Source organism: Vulpes vulpes, chromosome X, assembly GCF_048418805.1.
Source record: "Vulpes vulpes isolate BD-2025 chromosome X, VulVul3, whole genome shotgun sequence".
In the NCBI taxonomy this organism is placed as follows: domain Eukaryota; kingdom Metazoa; phylum Chordata; class Mammalia; order Carnivora; family Canidae; genus Vulpes; species Vulpes vulpes.
The window spans coordinates 122,187,043-122,205,175 of NC_132796.1; the positions used below are offsets into that span (position 1 = coordinate 122,187,043).

The window sequence follows — 18,133 nt, forward strand, 5'->3', positions numbered from 1 at the left end:
AATCTCAGGAACTGTGGAAGGGAAATTCAGCCAGCAGATAAAAGACATCACCAACGGGATCCCTGGGTGGCGCAGCGGTTTGGCGCCTGCCTTTGGCCCAGGGCGCGATCCTGGAGACCCGGGATCGAATCCCACATCGGGCTCCCGGTGCATGGAGCCTGCTTCTCCCTCTGCCTATGTCTCTGCCTCTCTCTCTCTCTCTGTGACTATCATAAATAAATAAAGATTAAAAAAAAAAGACATCACCAACACTTTTTCTTTAAAAGATTAATTAATTTATTTAAAGAGAGTGCACACAAGCAGGGAGAGGGAAGGAGGGAAAGGAAGAGGGAGAGAATCTCAAGCAGACTTCCTGCTGAGTATGAAGCCTGATGCAGGGCTTGATCTCATGACTCTGAGGTCATGACCTGAGCTGAAATCAAGAGCTGACTGCTTTTTTTTTATTTTATTTTTTATTTTTTTTATGATAGTCACACACAGAGAGAGAGAGAGAGAGGCAGAGACATAGGCAGAGGGAGAAGCAGGCTCCATGCACCAGGAGCCCGACGTGGGATTCGATCCCGGGTCTCCAGGATCGCGCCCTCGGCGAAAGGCAGGCGCCAAACCGCTGTGCTACCCAGGGATCCCAAGAGCTGACTGCTTAAGTGACTCAGCCACCCAGGCGCTCCATCAACACTCTTATATAGTTAACATTCCTGGCAAAATACTGAACACTTTTACCCTAAGGATGTCTGCTGTTATCACTCTTATTTAACATAGTACTGGATGTGTTAGCCAGTGTAGCATGGCAAGAAAAACAAATGAATAAACATATCGATTGGAAAGAAAAAAAAATAACTATCCCCACAACATGATTTTCTATATAGAAAATCCTAATAAACCCAGAAAACAAATACATTGAGCTAATGAATACTTTAGCAAGGATAGGATACAATGCTAATTTAAAAAGAAATCAAGGGATCCCTGGGTGGCACAGTGGTTTGGCGCCTGCCTTTGGCCCAGGGCGCGATCCTGGAGACCCGGGATCGAATCCCACATCAGGCTCCCGGTGCATGGAGCCTGCTTCTCCCTCTGCCTATGTCTCTGCCTCTCTCTCTCTCTCTCTCTCTCTCTGTATGACTATCATAAATAAATAATAATAATAAAAAAATTTAAAAAAAAATAAAAAGAAATCAATTTTTTAATATAATGGCAGCAAATAACTTGAAAATAGTATTCAAATTTTATAATGCCATCAGAATATAAAAATAGGAATAAAATTATCAAAAGATATGTAAGATCTGTATCTTCAATATTATAAAACACTGCTAAGAGAAATTAAAGAAGACCCAAATAAATAGAAAGATCAGGTTCATGGATTCCAAGACTCAAAAGTGTTAGTTTGTTAGTTATCACCAAAATGATCTCTACATTCAAAGCAATCCCAATCATAACCCTAACAGGCTTTTTCCTAAAAATTGACAAGCTGATTTTAAGATATATATGGAAATATAAAGAATCTAGAACCAGGGCTGGCAAAATCTGGTCTGTGGGCCAAATCCAGCCCACTGCCCATTTTTATAATATTTATTGAAACAGGAACACTCATTCGTTTATATATTGTTTATAGCTGCTATTTTGCTTCCATAACAGTATTGAGTAGTTGTGATAAAGAACATTTGACCCCATTTACTATCTAGTCCTTTACAAAAAAATTTGTAGATCTCTAATCTAGAATATCCACAATGATCTTGAAAAAGAACAAAGTTGACAAACATATTATCTGACTTTATTACTGTAAACCTGCAGTAGCCAAGACATTGTGGAACTGTAATAAGGAACCACAAATAGATAATGGAATCAAATAGAGCTCCCAGAGACAAACCTACATTTATATGATCATTTGATTTTTTAAAAATATTTATTTGTTTATTTGAGAGAGAGAGAGAGAGAGAGAGAGAGAGAGAGTGAAAGAGAGAGAGTGAGCACAAGCAGGGGGAGGAGCAGAGGGGGAGGGAGAAAGAATCCACAGGCAGGTTCCCTGCTGAGTGTGGAGCCTGATGTGGGACTTGATCCTGTGACCCTGAGATCATGACCTGAGCTGAAATGAAGAGCCAGAGGCTCAACTGACTGAGCCACCCAGGCGCCCTGGTCATTTGATTTTTGACAAAGTTGCAAAGGCAATCCAATGGGGGGAAAGGAAGTTCTTTTCAACAAATGAGGCTATCTGGATATCCATATATAAAAAATATGAACTTCTACCTATACCTCATAACACAGAAAAAATTTGAGATAGATCACAGATTTAGATGTAAAAAATAAAACTATAACACCTTTAGAAAACAGAATCTCATCATGTCATGGGAGCAGTCAAAGATTTCTTTTTTTTTTCCATTTTTAGGTTTTATTTATTTTTTTGTATATTTTTATTGGAGTTTGATTTTTTTAAAAGAGTTTATTTATTCATGAGACACACACACACACACACAGAGGCAGAGACACAAGCAGAGGGAGAAGCAGGCTCCACGTGGGGGGCCCGATGTGGAACTCGATCCCAGAACTCCAGGATCACGCCCTGGGCTGAAGGCAGGTGCTGAGCCACCCAGGTGTCCCTTGGAGTTCAATTTGCCAACATATAGCATAACACCCAGTGCTCATCCCATCAAGTGCCCCGCTCAGTGCCCGTCACTCAGTCACCCCATCCCCCCACCCGCCTCCCCTTCCACTACCCCTTATTTGTTTCCCAGAGTTAGGAGTCTCTCATGGTTTGTCTCCCTCTCTAATTTTTCCCATTCAGTTCCCTTCCTTTCCCTTATAATCCCTTTCACTATTTCTTATATTCCCCGTATGAGTGAAACCATATAATGTTTGACTGATACCCACTATTTGCTTTGACATGGAAAGGTTTCTTATATGGATCACAGAAACAATAATTTTAAAAACTACCCAATTGTATTAAAATTAAAATTTTCTGCTTATAAAAACACTGTTAAAAATAAATAGGTAAGCTACAGATTAGAAAATAATATTCCTAAAACATATACCAGGTAAAAAAAATAGTGACTAGGGTATGTAAAGAACTCCTAGAACTCAATAATGATAACCCAATGAAAAAATGGCAAAAGATATAACCAGATACTTCAGAAAATAAGATATGTGAATGGCCAATAAGCACATGGAAAGATGCTCAACATCATCAGTCCTCAAAAAAATTGCAAATCAAACCCCAAAGAGATAACCACACTAATGGCTAACACTATTAAGATTGACAACACCAAATATTAGCAAGGATATGGAGCAGCTATAACTCTCATACATTGTTAATGACAATGTAAAATAAAACAACTACTTTAGTAAAAGTTCTGGCAATTGCTTATGAAATTGAACACTCACCTACTTTATGACCTAGCAGTCCCACTCCTAGCTATTTACGTGAGTAAAATGAAAACATGTATCTACAAAAATACTTTTTTCTATGAATGCTCATGGCAGTTTTAATCATTATAACTCTGAATCAGAAACATTACAGGTGTTTATTCATAAAAAATCAGATTTATTCTATGGTATGAATTTGGAGAACAGGCAAAACTAATCTATGGTGGCAAAAATCAAAACAGTGATCTCCTCTAGGGGGAGTGTGCAGGGTTGGACTGGGAAGGGGTATAAGGGGACTTCCTACAGTGATGGTAATATTATGTATCTTATAGGGGTTTGGGTTATATATGTATATGCATTTATCAAAACTCAGCAAGTGTATATTTGATATTCAAAATATAATTGTATGTAAATTTTATTCCAAAATTAAAAATTTGTAAACAAATATTGAACTGTGTATAAAGATGTTAATATGGAAGTATTTAGGGGGACATGTAGTCATATCTACAATGTACTTTTTTTTTTACAATGTACTTTGAAATGCATCAAAAATAAGATTAACTGACAGATATATAGATAAACAGACAGATAATAAAACAAGCATAGGAATACTTCCTGGTAGAACCTAGGTGGTAGGTCTATGGGTTTTACTGTAAGTGCTTTCAACTTTTCAATATGTTTAAAAATGTTTACAGGGCAGCCCGGGTGGCTCAGCGGTTTGGCGCCGCCTGCAGCCCAGAGCATGATCCTGGAGACCCGGGATCGAGTCCCACGTCAGGCTCCCTGCATGGAGCCTGCTTCTCCCTCTGCCTGGGTCTCTGCCTCTCTCTCTCTCTGTATCTCTCATGAATAAATAAATAAAATCTTTAAGAAATTTTTTACTATCAAATGTTGGAAAAAATATTGCATATGTACTCATTGTTCTAGGGAATGGCGATACAAGAGATGACTAAGGTAGTGTTTTTCAGAATAGGTTATCCAATGGAAATGGATTAGCATTTGTGGAGTTCATATTGCCATCCACGGACACAGGCAGGGGCAACAATTTATTTTTATCTTTACAACACGGTGTGGAGAAGCAAGCTTAGAAATGAGTGGAGATGATGAGTTCAATTTTGAATATGATGTGCTTTGCGATCGTATAAGATATCTAAGTGGCAATATCTGGTAGACTTGGATATACACGTCAGGAGATTTGCATAAATCTGGGCTACCCATAAATGTGGTTGTCATGCCTTTGGGTACTCTAGCTGTTTGGTCAGTGAGCACAATTTAGTGACTTTTTTTTTTTTTTTTTAGAGATTTAATTTTAAGTAATCTCTACACCCAACACGCGGCTGGAACTCACAACTGCAAGATCCAGGGCGGGAGGCCGCGCGGCTGAGCCCCCGGGCGCCCCGGGCCCCGGCCCCGCACCTTCCTGCTTCGTGAATAGGGCCTGGCTGCACGGCCGCAGTCAAGCGCGGGATCGGGATCGGGATCCCGTAAGCCCTGGGCACCAGGACACAGACCCCGGTGCGCAGGGGACAACCCCGGGGCGGAGCAGACGACAGCGACACCTCGGGGCGGCGTTGGGGGTGGGGGGGTGCGGGAGGGGAGAGCCCGGGAGGGGAGAGGAGAGGGGAGGGGTGGGCGGGGGGAGGGGTGAGTGGGGGAGGGGAACGGAGGGGAAGGGGAGGGAGGGGAGAGGAGAGGAAGGGGACGAAAAGGTTAGGGGAGGAGGGGAGAGGGGAGGGGGAGGGAAAGGGAGGGGAAGAGGTGGAGAGGGAAGGGGAGGGGGGAGGGGAAGGGGTGGAGGGGGAGAGGAGAGGGGGAGGAGAGCTCAGGGACGGGAGAGGTCGCCGACCCAGGGGGAGGGGATGCGGAGACGGGGCGGGGAGCCCGGGGACAACAATTTAGTAACTTTTTAATTTTCATAGTGTTTTCATTTTAAAATACCTTCTCAAATATCTGCTCCCCTCAAATCTAGTATTCTTTACCTGTTGGCCTATTTTTCCATGGGAAGTACAATAAGAACAGAAACTAACGCTGGACTTAACTTGGTCCTTCAAAGGAGAAACAAAGTTCAGCCTCAAAAACAGAAGATACTGGGCAGCCCGGGAGGCTCAGCGGTTTAGCGCCACCTTCAGCCCAGGGTCCTGGGATCGAGTCCCACGTGGGGCTCCCTGCATGGAGCCTGCTTCTCCCTCTGCCTGTGTCCCTGCCTCTCTCTCTCTCTCTCTCTCTCATGAATAAATAAATAAAGTATTTAAAAAAAAAAGAATTTTAGGGATTTTCATTAGGCTGATAATTTGAAGGTTAATAATTGGTAAAAACATTACACTGGTTCTTTGGTACTCACCTGATCAAATAGAGCTCTTTATTCCATGGGTAGATATTTAAGACTGGCCCAACCCCAATCATGTGGTTGTGACATTCTCCAACATTTTCAATATATTCATGCTTCAGTGGCACTTTGGTGAGGAGTTCAAATTCCTCAGGTGCCTTTTGAAGTACCTGTTCTGCTGCATAGAATCCATCTACCAGCAGTGTCCTCCCACCTGTTCCTTCATGCTTAAGACAGTGAAACACTTGAATGCTAAAGAGAGAAAAAATTAAATTCTTCTGTTCAGGGGAGAAAAGAGCATATAAAAATATTTAAAAATTATATATGAAAAATAAATAAATCTACTTGTACCATTTTCATTTCTAGATTAATCATTTTCCCTAATAGCCAGTTGTACTTTTTTGTGCTTTGATATATCAATGCCACTACAGGTTTCTTCTAAACACATTCAATATTAATTAAAACCTGTATGCACCAGATCCTGGGGATACAGTCGTGAATAAGATATAGTTTCTGTTTTAAAAAAATTACACAGTCTAGTAGGAAAACATGAGGCAAATAAATAACAGTAAAATATGACAGGCACTATAATCAAATTGTATACAAGATAGAGGGTCCATAAAGAAAGAATATTATTTACAAAGTATATTTAAGGAAGAGGGCAAGAAGTTCCTGTCAGTAAAGCACAGAAAATTATGAAAGGATTTTAAACTGGGAAACTCTATGGTCACATTAACATTTTTAAGACTTGATTATGATGATAGTATGGGAGATGGACTGGATGGAAGCAAGATGACAGAAAATGTAGAAAACAATGTGGTAACTGAAATAGACAAAAATACCAAGGGCTTGAGCTTAGAGAAGACATATTGTAGGAGCAGAACTGACAAGATTTAATAACTGATTAAAAGGGGTGGAGAAACAAGAAGCAAAAATCTAGAATGACTTCAGGTTATTCCCTTGGTTAACTTGTCATTTGCTAAGATGGAGAATGCAGGCAGAAGTATAATTGATCATAATGATGGGGTGTAAGAGGTTGAGGAAGAAGTTCAGTTTAGGGGCCATGTTGAAATAGTTGAGTCATATATGGGTGAAAATATTAATAGGGAAAGGAAAGGGGACCTAATGGGCTGGAAAATTGCCCTAAAAGTTTCAAATTAACAAGGGGAAAATAAAATTAATAGTAATTTAGAAAATAAATAAAAGTAAATAATGAAGTAAAATAAGTAAAAAACTATGAATGCAGGTAGAAGGAATAAAACCAAGGAAAACCTAATATAAATACAATTAAAATGAGAAATGCCAGTTCTAGACTCGAGCTTTCTGTGAAACTTCTAGGTCAAGATTGTTCAGTACCTAGTTGAAGATATTTAACCTAGAAGTTAGGCCAATTTAGTAGTTTGTGGGTGATAGCCAAAGCCAAGAGCACAGAAGAAGTCATTTGGAGAGAACATTTCAAGTAAGAAAAGAAGGACAATGAGAAAACCTGAAGGAACAATATCTAGGACATGGACAGAGGAAAATAAGCCAGCAAAGGATGCTGAGGAAAAGTGGTCAGAGATGTAGGAAGAAAACTAAAAAAGAAAGGATACGTAAGAACAGTTAGTGGTTAACACCATGCCCCAGGGGGCAAGTAAGATGAAGACTGAAAGGTATACACTGAGTATGACAATAAGTTAGTTGCTGGTGACGTTGGAGAGAGTGATTTTATTTTTGTTATTTAATTAATTAGTTTATTTATGAGCAAGCATGTGGGGGGGAAGGGGGGGGGAGGAGAGAGAATCCTCAAGCAGACTCCGTGCTGAGCATGGAACCCAATGCAGGGCTCAATCTCACAACCCTGAGACCATAATGAGCTTAAGTCAGATGCTCAACCCACTGAGCCATCCAGGTGACCTTAAAGAGAGTCATTTTAATTGGGAGGGTGTTGGATAAACTAGCTGACTGTGGATTTGAGGAGTGAATGGGAGGTGACAATGAAAAGATACTGAATGTCAATGATTCTTTGAATAACTTTAGCTGTGAAGGGGAGGAATAAGGCAGGGCTCTAACTAGAGAGAGATAGAGACTAAAGAAGATATGAGAAGCTGATAGGAATCAATAGGTACAGAAAGGTGAAGATGTAGGAGAGATAAATGTCTACGGAGGCTGGAGAAGAGATCCAGAGCAAAGGTAGCTTTCTTTTTTTTTTTTTTTTAAGATTTATTTATTTATGAGAGAGAGAGAGAGAGAGAGAGAGAGAGAGAGAGAGAGGCAGAGACACAGGAGGAGGGAGAAGCAGGCTCCATGCCAGGAGCCCGACGTGGGACTCGATCCCGGGACTCCAGGACCGCACCCTGGGCCAAAGGCAGGCGCTAAACCGCTGAGCCACACAGGGATCCCCCAAAGGTAGCTTTCAAAACGACAAGGCATATAACAATGCTGATGATGGTGATGATAATGGCTAAAGTGATAATAGTAATAGCTAGCATTTCTTGAGCACTTAATTTGTGTCAGGCGGTATGCCAAGTGCTTTAAATACATCATGTAATGTAATCCCTAAGCAACGCTAATGCATAGGTTTTATCACTAGTTCCATTTTACAGATGAAGAAACTGAGTCACAGAGAAGTCAGTAAGTTACTTGTCCAAGATAACAAACCTAATATATATCACAGCTGGGATGCAGATCCAGATCTGTTAATGACATGGCCTGGACTCTTAACCACTCTTACTATACTGCTACTGTACTTACTTGGCCCTTGTCATTGACGAGAAAGGTCTAAATTAAAGTCACCGACAACTAAATGCTTATCTTTCGTACTGGTTAAAGAGAAAAGAGTTACTCAATATTTGAATCTCAACCTCTGTCCAGCTGCTTCTCATCCCATTTCCTCTTTCTTCCTTCTGCACCCCCTAGAATGAGGATACAGGGCTATTGGGATCTTCATTTATTGATAACACTGACAAGGATCTCTAAAAGCTGCTTTATTCTTTCTCCCTTGAACCAAATATTCTTAAGTTCCAAATCCTTAAAGAAAATCAATGTAACCACAATCAATTGCATATTATCACCCTCTCATATTATCTTTATAAATACATATGTACAGGGATCCCTGGGTGGCGCAGTGGTTTGGCGCCTGCCTTTGGCCCGGGGCGCGATCCTGGAGACCCGGGATCGAATCCCATGTCAGGCTCCCGGTGCATGGAGCCTGCTTCTCCCTCTGCCTATGTCTCTGCTTCTCTCTCTCTCACTGTGTGCCTATCATAAATAAATAAAAAAATTTAAAAAAATTATAAAAAAAAATAAATACATATGTACAGTCACTTTACTAATATCTTTGTGCCTCAGGCTCATCATCTATATGCAGAAGCAAGATCAATAACAAAAACTACAGAGGTACCGCTAATAACTGGGAAATGGTAGGTAAATTAAAAATGGCATTTATCATGTCACATGATTATCATCTCATTTTTGTGGTGAGAAAATTTAAGACCCACTCTCTGTTAACTAAAGTGGTGATAATATTATAATATATAACCATTGTATACCTTAAATTTATATGTTATATGTCAATTATATCTTAATAAAGCTAGGGGAAAAAGTATGGTATATTTTTGGCTCAGCAGCTTCTGAGTCCATGTGAAAAAAGGGTTTTAAAATTAATTCCTTCTCTCCAACTTCTTACAAATTGGATTCAAATTCCTGTTAATACCAGCCCAAAGCAGCTGTGTTTGGAAGATTGATCCTGTTTCAATATAACTAAATATAAGAAAACTGTACAATTCCAAAATTAACTATTAGACTTTTTTTGGTGAGTTGTTGGTAATTACTTAGACAAAAATATAAATTAAACAAAATTTAGATCCACTTATGTAGTAATGTGTATTTTCAGTCACTTAAAAAAATTCTTCTTCTAAGTCCAAAGAAGACTGAGCTAGAGTATTTCAAAATTATCATGTTTCTAAGAGAAGAAAAAGAAACAGTCACACACGTCATCATCAGCAGATATGATCTTGGTTCAAACAGAATGGAAAATGATTAAGGAATTATTCAAGACCATCACATGTAAAGACCCTATATATGGAAAATTCTAATCCACTTACCCACAGGGCTCTTGAAAATAGGTAGTGTCAGTGTGCCGATCCAAAGCCAGCTTGGTGTATGCGGTGTCACCCCTGGAGAAGTCTGAAGTGAAATACCACATCCTCCCATAGATGGTTTCTCTGTCAAAGCAAATGAAGGACGACTGAAGTATTTAAAGTTTTTATTCCTGTCTTTCACAACTCTAGTAACTTCTTTGTTCAGAAGTAACAAAAGATTTTTTGGCTTCAGATTTCCATGTTTAAGGTGTAGATGACAGTTGAACACACCACCAGTCTTAACAATCTGTCACTGATTAATATTCTAGGAAGTTGGGGGGCAAACTGTGAAAGTAGAGTTGACCCCTGAACAACACAGGTTTCAACTGCATGGATCCACCCATATGTGGATTTTTTTCTATACAGATGTTATAAATATATTTTCTCTTTCTTATGATTTTCCTAATAATAGTTTCTATTCCCTAGTTTACTTTATTGTAAGAATACAGTATATAATACATACAACATATAGAATATGTGCTCATTGATTATGTTATTGGTAAAACTTCTAGTCAGCAGTAAGCTATTACTAATTAAGTTCTGGAGAGTCAGAAGTCATACATGAATTTTCTACTGTGTGGGGGTGGGGGAGGTCAGTTCCCCTAACCCACACATTGTTCAAGGGTCAACTGTATAATGTAGTCTGAAAGCTTAGGGGATTATCCCCCTCTGTTTATGTGCCTATTTTTATTAGCTTTCACATTCACGGTTTTTTCCTGTGCTCACCTTCCTTGCATAGAAAAAGATGTCTTTATGCAGATGCTTTTAGAAGTGAGTAATGTAGATCCTCACCCATCTATTGGACATGGAGGAATAAGAAAAAGAGAAAAGGATAGTTCATGTTAGCAAGTATTTAATGAAATGCTGTATCACTGTTGTCTTATCTCTCCTTAAGGCATACATCATAAATTTTGATTTTATAGTTTTTTCCTGATGGCTTATAGCTGACCAAAGGTCATTTTAATTCTTTAGCTTTCAGAGTTCATCTTATTTTTTGAACCCTCAGGGTCCAAACAGGAAATAGTCATCCTCAGGAACTATGATCTCTAAAGCCCTCTCAATTGATTGATTGTTTACCAGCACAGCTTCCTTTTTTGAAAGTTCTCAAAGTGTGTTTGAAACTTAATGGTTCAAAAAATGTTGGTTATGCTATACCAGGATAGGGGAAATGACCCAGAATTCTACTTGCTACACAATTAGTGATATCTGGCCCATATTAAGTAAAAATATGTTTACATCACCTGTATTACTATAGAAGATCAATCTATATATTACCTAGAAATGCAGACTGGCAAGTGGAAACAGCACTGAATTCAGGATCAGGAAATCTGAGCCATCTGAATCTCAGTTCTCTTTTTTTAAACTTAAAAAAGAGACATTTATTTATTTTATACAGAGCTATGGAGTGGGGGGGGGGGGCAGAGAGAGAGGGAGAGAGAATCTCACATCAACTGCATGGCCAGTGCAGAGCCTGACACAGGGCTCAATCACAACCCTGAGATTGTGACCTGACCTGAAATCAAGAGTCAGATGCTTAACAGACTGAGCCATGCAAGCACCCCTCACTTCTTTTTAACTGAACCTTTTACTAGTGAACATCTTCTGTTAGCACTGTTATATACACATACCATTTTAAAAAATGATTTTATTTATTTGAGAGAGAGAGAGAGAGAGGAAGAGGAGGAGCAGGGGAGGGGCAGAGGGAGAAGCAGGCTCCCTGCTAAGCAGGGACACCAATGCGGGGCTAGATTCTAGGACCTTGGGGTCATGACCTGAACTGAAGGCAGAAGCTTAACCAACTGAGCCATCCAGGTGCTCCTACACCACAATATTAGATTTTAAAAAATATTTATTTACATTCCAGTTCGATAACAAACATTGTAGTATCAGTGTCAGGTGTACAATACAGTGGTTGAACACTTCCATAAATCACCCAGTGCTCTCAGAACAAGTGTCCTCTCACCCACTCCCTGACCACCTCCCCTCTGGTGACCATAGTGTGTTCTCTATAGTTAAGAGTCTACTTCTTGGTCAGCCTCTCTCCCTCTTTTCCTTTTCTCATGTGTTTTGTTTCTTAAATTCCACATATGAGAGAAATCATATGGTATTTGTCTTTCTCTCACTGACTTATTTCACTAAGTATAATACTCTCTAGATCCATCCACATCATTGTAAATGGCACGATTTCATTCTTTTTTATAGCTGAATAATATTCCATTGTGTGTGTGTGTGTGTGTGTGTGTGTGTGTGTGTGTATCTCACATGTTTTTATTCATTCATCAATAGGTTTTTGGGGCTCTTTCCATAATTCAGCTGTTATTGATAATTCTACTATAAACACTGGGGTATATGTATTTCTTTGAATTAGCATTTTTGTATTCTGTAAGTACTTAGTAGTGCAATTGCTGGGTCATAGGGTAGTTCTATTTTAACTCCTTGAGGAGCCTCCACACTGTTCTCCAGAACAGCTGCGCCAGCTTACATTCCTACCAACAGTATAAGAAGATTCTCCTTTCTCCGCATCCTCGCCAATGCCCGTTGTCTCCTGACTTGTTGATTTTAGCCATTCTGACAGGTGTGAGGTGGGATCTCATTGTGGATTTGATCTGCATCTCCCTGATGATCAGTGATGTGGAGCATCTCGTCAGGTGTCTGTTGGCCATCTGGATGTCGTCTTTGGAAAAATGTCTATTCATGTTTTCTGCCCATTTTTTAACTGGATTATTTGTTTTTTTGGGTGTTGAGTTTGACAATTCCTTGAGGATTTTGGATACTAAGCCTCTATCAGAGATATCATTTGGAAATGTCTTTTCCCATTCTGAAGGCTGCCTTTTAGTTATGATAGTCACAGAGAGAGAGAGAGAGGCAGAGACACAGGCAGAGGGAGAAGCAGGCTCCATGCACCGGGAGCCTGACGTGGGATTCGATCCTGGGTCTCCAGGATCGCGCCCTGGGCCAAAGGCAGGCGCCAAACCACTGCGCCACCCAGGGATCCCTGAAGGCTGCCTTTTAGTTTTGTTGTTTCCTTCCTGTGCAGACACTTTTTATCTTGAAGTCTCAATAGCTGATTTTTTGCTTTTGTTTCCCTTGTCTCTGCCAAGGTGTCTAATAAGAAGTTGCTGTGGCTGAGGTCACAGAAGTTGCTGCCTGTGTTCTCCTCTAGGATTTTCTTTTTTAAAAAAAGATTTTTATTTATTTATTCATGAGAGACAAACACACAGAGAGAGGCAGAGACACAGAGGAGAAGCAGGCTCCATGCAGGGAGCCCGATGCGGGACTCGATCTCGGGTCTCCAAGATCACATCCTGGGCTCAAGGCAGCGCTAAACCGCTGAGGCACCCGGGTTACCCTCCTCTAGGATTTTGATGGTTTCAGGTCTCACATTTAGATCTTTCATCCATTCTGAGTGTATCTTTGTGTGTGGTGTAAGAGAATGGTCCAGTTTTCTCAACACCATTTGTTGAAGAGACTGTCTTTTATCCAGTGGAGATTCTTTCCAGCTTTGTCGAATATTAGTTGACCATAGAGTTGAGGGTCCATTTCTGGATTCTCTATTCTGTTCTATGGATCTATGTGTCTGTTTTTGGGTCAGAACCACACTGTCTTGATGATCACAGCTTTGTAGTACAACTTGAAATCCGGCATTGTGATGCCCTCAGGTTTGTTTTTCTTTTTCAAAATTGCTTTGGCTGTTCAAAGTCTTTCATGATTCCACACACATTTTAGGATTGTTTATTTATAGCTCTGTCAAAAAAGTGGGTGCTATATTGATAGGGATTGCATTAAATGTGTAGGCTGCTTTGGGTAATATAGACATTTTAAAAATATTTGTTCCTCCAATCCACAAGCATGGAATGTTTCTCCATCTCTTTGTGCCATCTTCAATTTCTTTCATCTGTGTTTTATAGTTTTCAGAGTACAGATCATTTACATCTTTAGTCAGGTTTATTCCTAGGCATCTTACGGTTTTTGGTGCGGTTATAAATAGAATTGATTCCTTGACTTCTCTTTCTGCTGCTTCATTATTACTGTATAGAAATACAACAGATTTCTGTACATTGATTTTGTATTCTGCAATTTTACTGAATTCATGTATCAGTTCTAGCAATTCTTCTGTGGAATCTTTTGGGTTTTCTATATATAGCATCACATCCTCTACAATGACTGAAACTTCGACTTCTTCCTTCCTGATTTGGGTACCTTTTATTTCTTTTTGTTGTCTGACCGCTGAGGCTGGGACTTCCAGCACCATGTTAAATAACAGCGGTGAGAGTGGGCATCCTTATTCCTGAAATTAGAGGAAAAGCTCTCAGTCTTTCCCCATCGAGGATGAGATTTGCTGCGGGTTTCTGTATATGGCCTTTATTATGATGGGGTGTGTTCCCTCTATCCCTACTTTGTTGAGGGTTTCTATCTAGAATGGATGTTGTGCTTTGTCAAATCCCTTTTCTGCATCTGTTGAGAGGATCCCATGGGTGCTATCCTGTCTTTTATGCACGTGGTGTATCCCACTGATTGATCTGTGAATATCGATCCACCCTTGCGGCGCAGGAATAAATCCCACTTGATCCTGGTGAACGATTCTTTCAATGTACTGTTGGATTTGATTTGCTGGTATCCTGTTGAGAACCTCTGCATCCATGTGCACCAGGGATATTGGCCTCTATTCTGTTTTTAGTGGAGTCTGTCTGGCTTCGGACTGAGGGTAACGCTGGCCTCTTAGAATGACTTAGGAAGTTTTCCTTCCATTTCTATTTTTTGCAATAGTTTGAGAACAACAGGCATTAACTCTTTTTTTTTTTATGCTTGGAAGAATTCCCCTGTAAAGCCATCTGGCCCTGGCCTTTTGTTTGTTTGGAGATTTGGATGACTGACTAACATTCTTTGCTGGTTATCAGTCTGTTCAAATTTTCTATTTCTTCTTTTTTCCGTCTTGGTAGGTTATGTGTTTCTATTTGTAATTTATCCATGTCTTCCAGGTTGTCCAATGGGTTGGCATATAATTTTTCATACTATTCTCTTAGAATTGTTTGTATTTCTGTGGTGCTGGTTGTGATTTTTCCTCTCTCATTTGTGATTTTATTTATTTGGGACTTTTCTTTTTAAGTCTGGCTAGGGGTTTATCAATTGTATTACTTTTTTTTTCAAATAACCAGCTCCTGTTTCACTGATCTCTTCTACTGTTGTTTTAGTTTCCGTATCATTTATTTCCGTTCTAATCTCTTATTTACCTTCTTCTGCTGGTGTTACGCTTCATTTGTTGTTCTTTTTCTAGCTCCTTTAGGTGTTAGGTTGTTTCTTTGAGATTTTTCTTGCTTGTTAAGGTAGGCCTGTAATGCAATATACTTCCATCTTAGGACCACTTTTACCCTATCTGAAAAGTTTTAGACTACTTTGTTTTCATTTTCATTTGTTTCCGCGTATTTTTAAAAATTTCTTCTTTAATTTCCCAGTTGACCCATTCATTGCCTAGTACCATGTTGTTTGACCTGCATGTATTTGTGGTCTTCCCAAGTTTTTTTCTTGTGTTTGACTTCCAGTTTCACAGTGTTGTGGTCAGATAACAGGCACGGTATGACCCCAATATTTTTGTACTTGTTGAGACGTTCTCTGTGACCCAGTATGTGATCTGTTCTGGAGAATGTCCCATGTGTACTCGAAATGGATGTGTATTCTGCTGCTTTAGGATGGAATGCTCTGAATATATGTGCGAGGTCCATCTGGTCCAGCGTGTCATTCAAAGCCATGGTTTCCTTGTTGGTTTTCTGTTCAGATGATCTGGTCATTGCTCTCAGTGGGGAGCTAAAAAGTCCCCTACTATGATTGTATTATTATCAATGAGTTCCTTTATGTTTGTTATTAATTCTTTCATATATTTGGGTGCCTCCAAGTTAGGGGCATCAATATTTACAATTGTTAGATCTTCTTGTTGGGAAGTCCCCTGTATTAGGATACAGCCCCTTCTTCATCTGTTGTTACAGTCTTTGGTTTAGGATGTATTTTGTGTGGTATAAGTTCTGCTACTCCACCTTTCTTTCACGTCCGTTAGCACGATAAATCATTCTCCATCCCCTTGCTTTCAGTCTGCAGGTATCTTTATGTCTAAAATGAGTCTTGTAGGCAGCATATAGATGGGTCTTTTTATGCATTCAGACACTCTGTATCTTTTGATTGTTTACGTAGTGCATTTACACTCACGGTAATTATTGATAGATATGTATTTATTGCCATTTTATTACTTGTATTGTCATTGTTTCTGGAGATTTTCTCTGATCCTTTCTTGTCTTTGTCACATTTGGTCTCTCCTTTCCACTAAGAGAGTCTCCTGTGATATTTATTGCAGGGCTGATTTAGTGGCTACAATCTCCTTTAGTTTTGTTTGAGAAACTATCTCTTCTATTCTGAATGATAGCCTTGCTGGGTAGAGTATTCTTGGCTGCAGATTTTTCCATTCAGTACCTTGAATATATCATGGTACTCCTTCTGGCTTGCCAAGTTTCTCTGGAGAGGTCTGCAGCTAATGTTATGGATCCTCCTTTGTAAGTAAAGGCTCCTTTTGTCTTGCTGCTTTTAGGATCTTTTCTTTATCACTAGATTGTCCAAATTTAACTCCACTATGCCTTGGTGTTGTCTGCTTTTCTTGATTTTCATGGGAGTTCTATATACCTTCTGGATTTGAATAGCTGTTTCCTTCCCCAGATTAGGGAAAATTTCAGCTACTATTTCCTCTTCTGCCCCCCTTTCTCTCTTCTTCTGGACTCCTATGATACAGATATTATTACATTTGATGGAGTCACTGAGATCCCTAAGTCTATTCTCTTGTTCCATAATTCTTTCTCCATTTGGTTCAGCTCTATTATTTTCCATTATTGTGTGTTCTTTTAAAAATGTTTTTAGAGGGCAGAGAGAGAGAAAGAGAGAGAGAGAGAGAGGAGAGGGGCTTAGGGAGTGGGAAGAGAGAAAGTCTTAAGTAGGCTCCATTCCCAGTGAAGAGCCTGATGCAGGGCTCAATCTCATGACCCTGAGATCATGACCTGATCCAAAATGAAGAGTCTGATTTTTAACCACCTGAGTCATCCAGGTGCCCCATTATTTTGACTTTTATATCATTATTCATTCCTCTGCTTCTTACATATTTATGGTCATTACATCCAGTTTTTAATCTGTTATTGCATTTTTCATTTATGATTGGTTGTTTTTTAACTCTTTTATTTCTGTAGCAAGGGCCTCCTTGAAGTCTTCTATTCTTTTCTCAAACCTAGTGAGTATCCTTATGATTGTTGTTTTATATTCTCCATTAGGCATGTTACTTATATCTGTTTCACTTGGATCTCTGGCTGTGAACTTTTCTTGTTCTTTTTGGGGGATGAATTCCTCTATCTTGGCATTTTGTCTAGGTCTTTATATTCTTCACTGTGTTAGGAAAGCCTGTTATGTTTCCTGCTCTTGAGAGTAATAGCTTTATGAAGAAGAGGTCATACAGTGTCCAGGGCTGGGTGCTCCGGGGAATGTCTCTTGTATGTGCTGTGTGCACTCTGCTACTGTGTTTTGGCTACTCTTTCCCTCAGGTTAGTCCTCTGCAGAGTTTCTCCTTGTCTGTAGTCCAGTGTTTAGAACTTGGCCAGAGCACAGTGAGCTTTATGTAGCTATGCTCTTGTCTACTTGTTAAATGAGACCTGATACCACTTCTACTAATACTGAAGCCTTGCAGAACTCCATGGTTGGTAGATGTGGTGCATGCAGGGGTTTCTACTGGTCTTCTGGTGAGGGGGCCTGCTGCTCTGGTCCTTAGACACGTTTTCAAGAGAAAAGAAATACCAGCAGAGTGCAGTGGAGTGGGACTTCGGGTAAGCAGGTCAGGCAGCCAGCGTGGGCATTTTGCTGTTTACTTAAGTCGGTTTATGCTGAGGGGTAGGGGAGGGAAATGGTGCCAGCCAGCTCCTCTGTCCCTGGAGAAGGGAGTCTGTGCTTGCTGCTCTCAGGGAAGCACTCCCAGAAAAGTGAATAATTTCCCCTTATGTCTTCTAGACACTTTTCAGATCGGTGTTTTTACACTGTCTCTGGGTTTGTTTGCCTGCCTGGAGCAGCACAGTGCACTTTGGACTCTATATCAGCCAAGCTTGATGACTTTTAAAACTCTAATCTTTGGGGGTCTGGTGTGGTGGGGACCTGACCTGGTCTTCTGGGGGATGGTCTCACTATGCTGGGACTGATGCAGGTTTGATCCAGAAGGGCAGTCATGCCACAGCACAGGGGCATGGAATTTGGAACAAAACAGGCTAAACAGCCAGTGTCTGAGTTAGCTGGCCTTAGCAAGTATCTCTGGACCTAT

At 40.1% G+C, this 18,133-nt stretch overlaps 1 protein-coding gene across 6 annotated transcripts in view; it reads right to left on the bottom strand.

Moving 5' to 3' along the window:
• TMLHE (trimethyllysine hydroxylase, epsilon) overlaps positions 1-18,133 on the bottom strand; it is a 116,019-nt gene that overhangs the window by 41,290 nt on the left and 56,596 nt on the right. For 4 of the 6 annotated variants that reach the window (XM_025988986.2, XM_072743660.1, XM_025988987.2 and 1 more), the window contains 2 exons: positions 9,766-9,885; positions 5,696-5,932 (listed from right to left, as the gene is read on the bottom strand). In XM_025988986.2, coding sequence (XP_025844771.1) covers positions 5,696-5,932; positions 9,766-9,885 — 357 coding nt within the window. The remainder of the gene's footprint in view (positions 1-5,695; positions 5,933-9,765; positions 9,886-18,133) is intronic. The other 2 variants (XM_072743661.1, XM_072743662.1) reach the window with 1 other exon arrangement.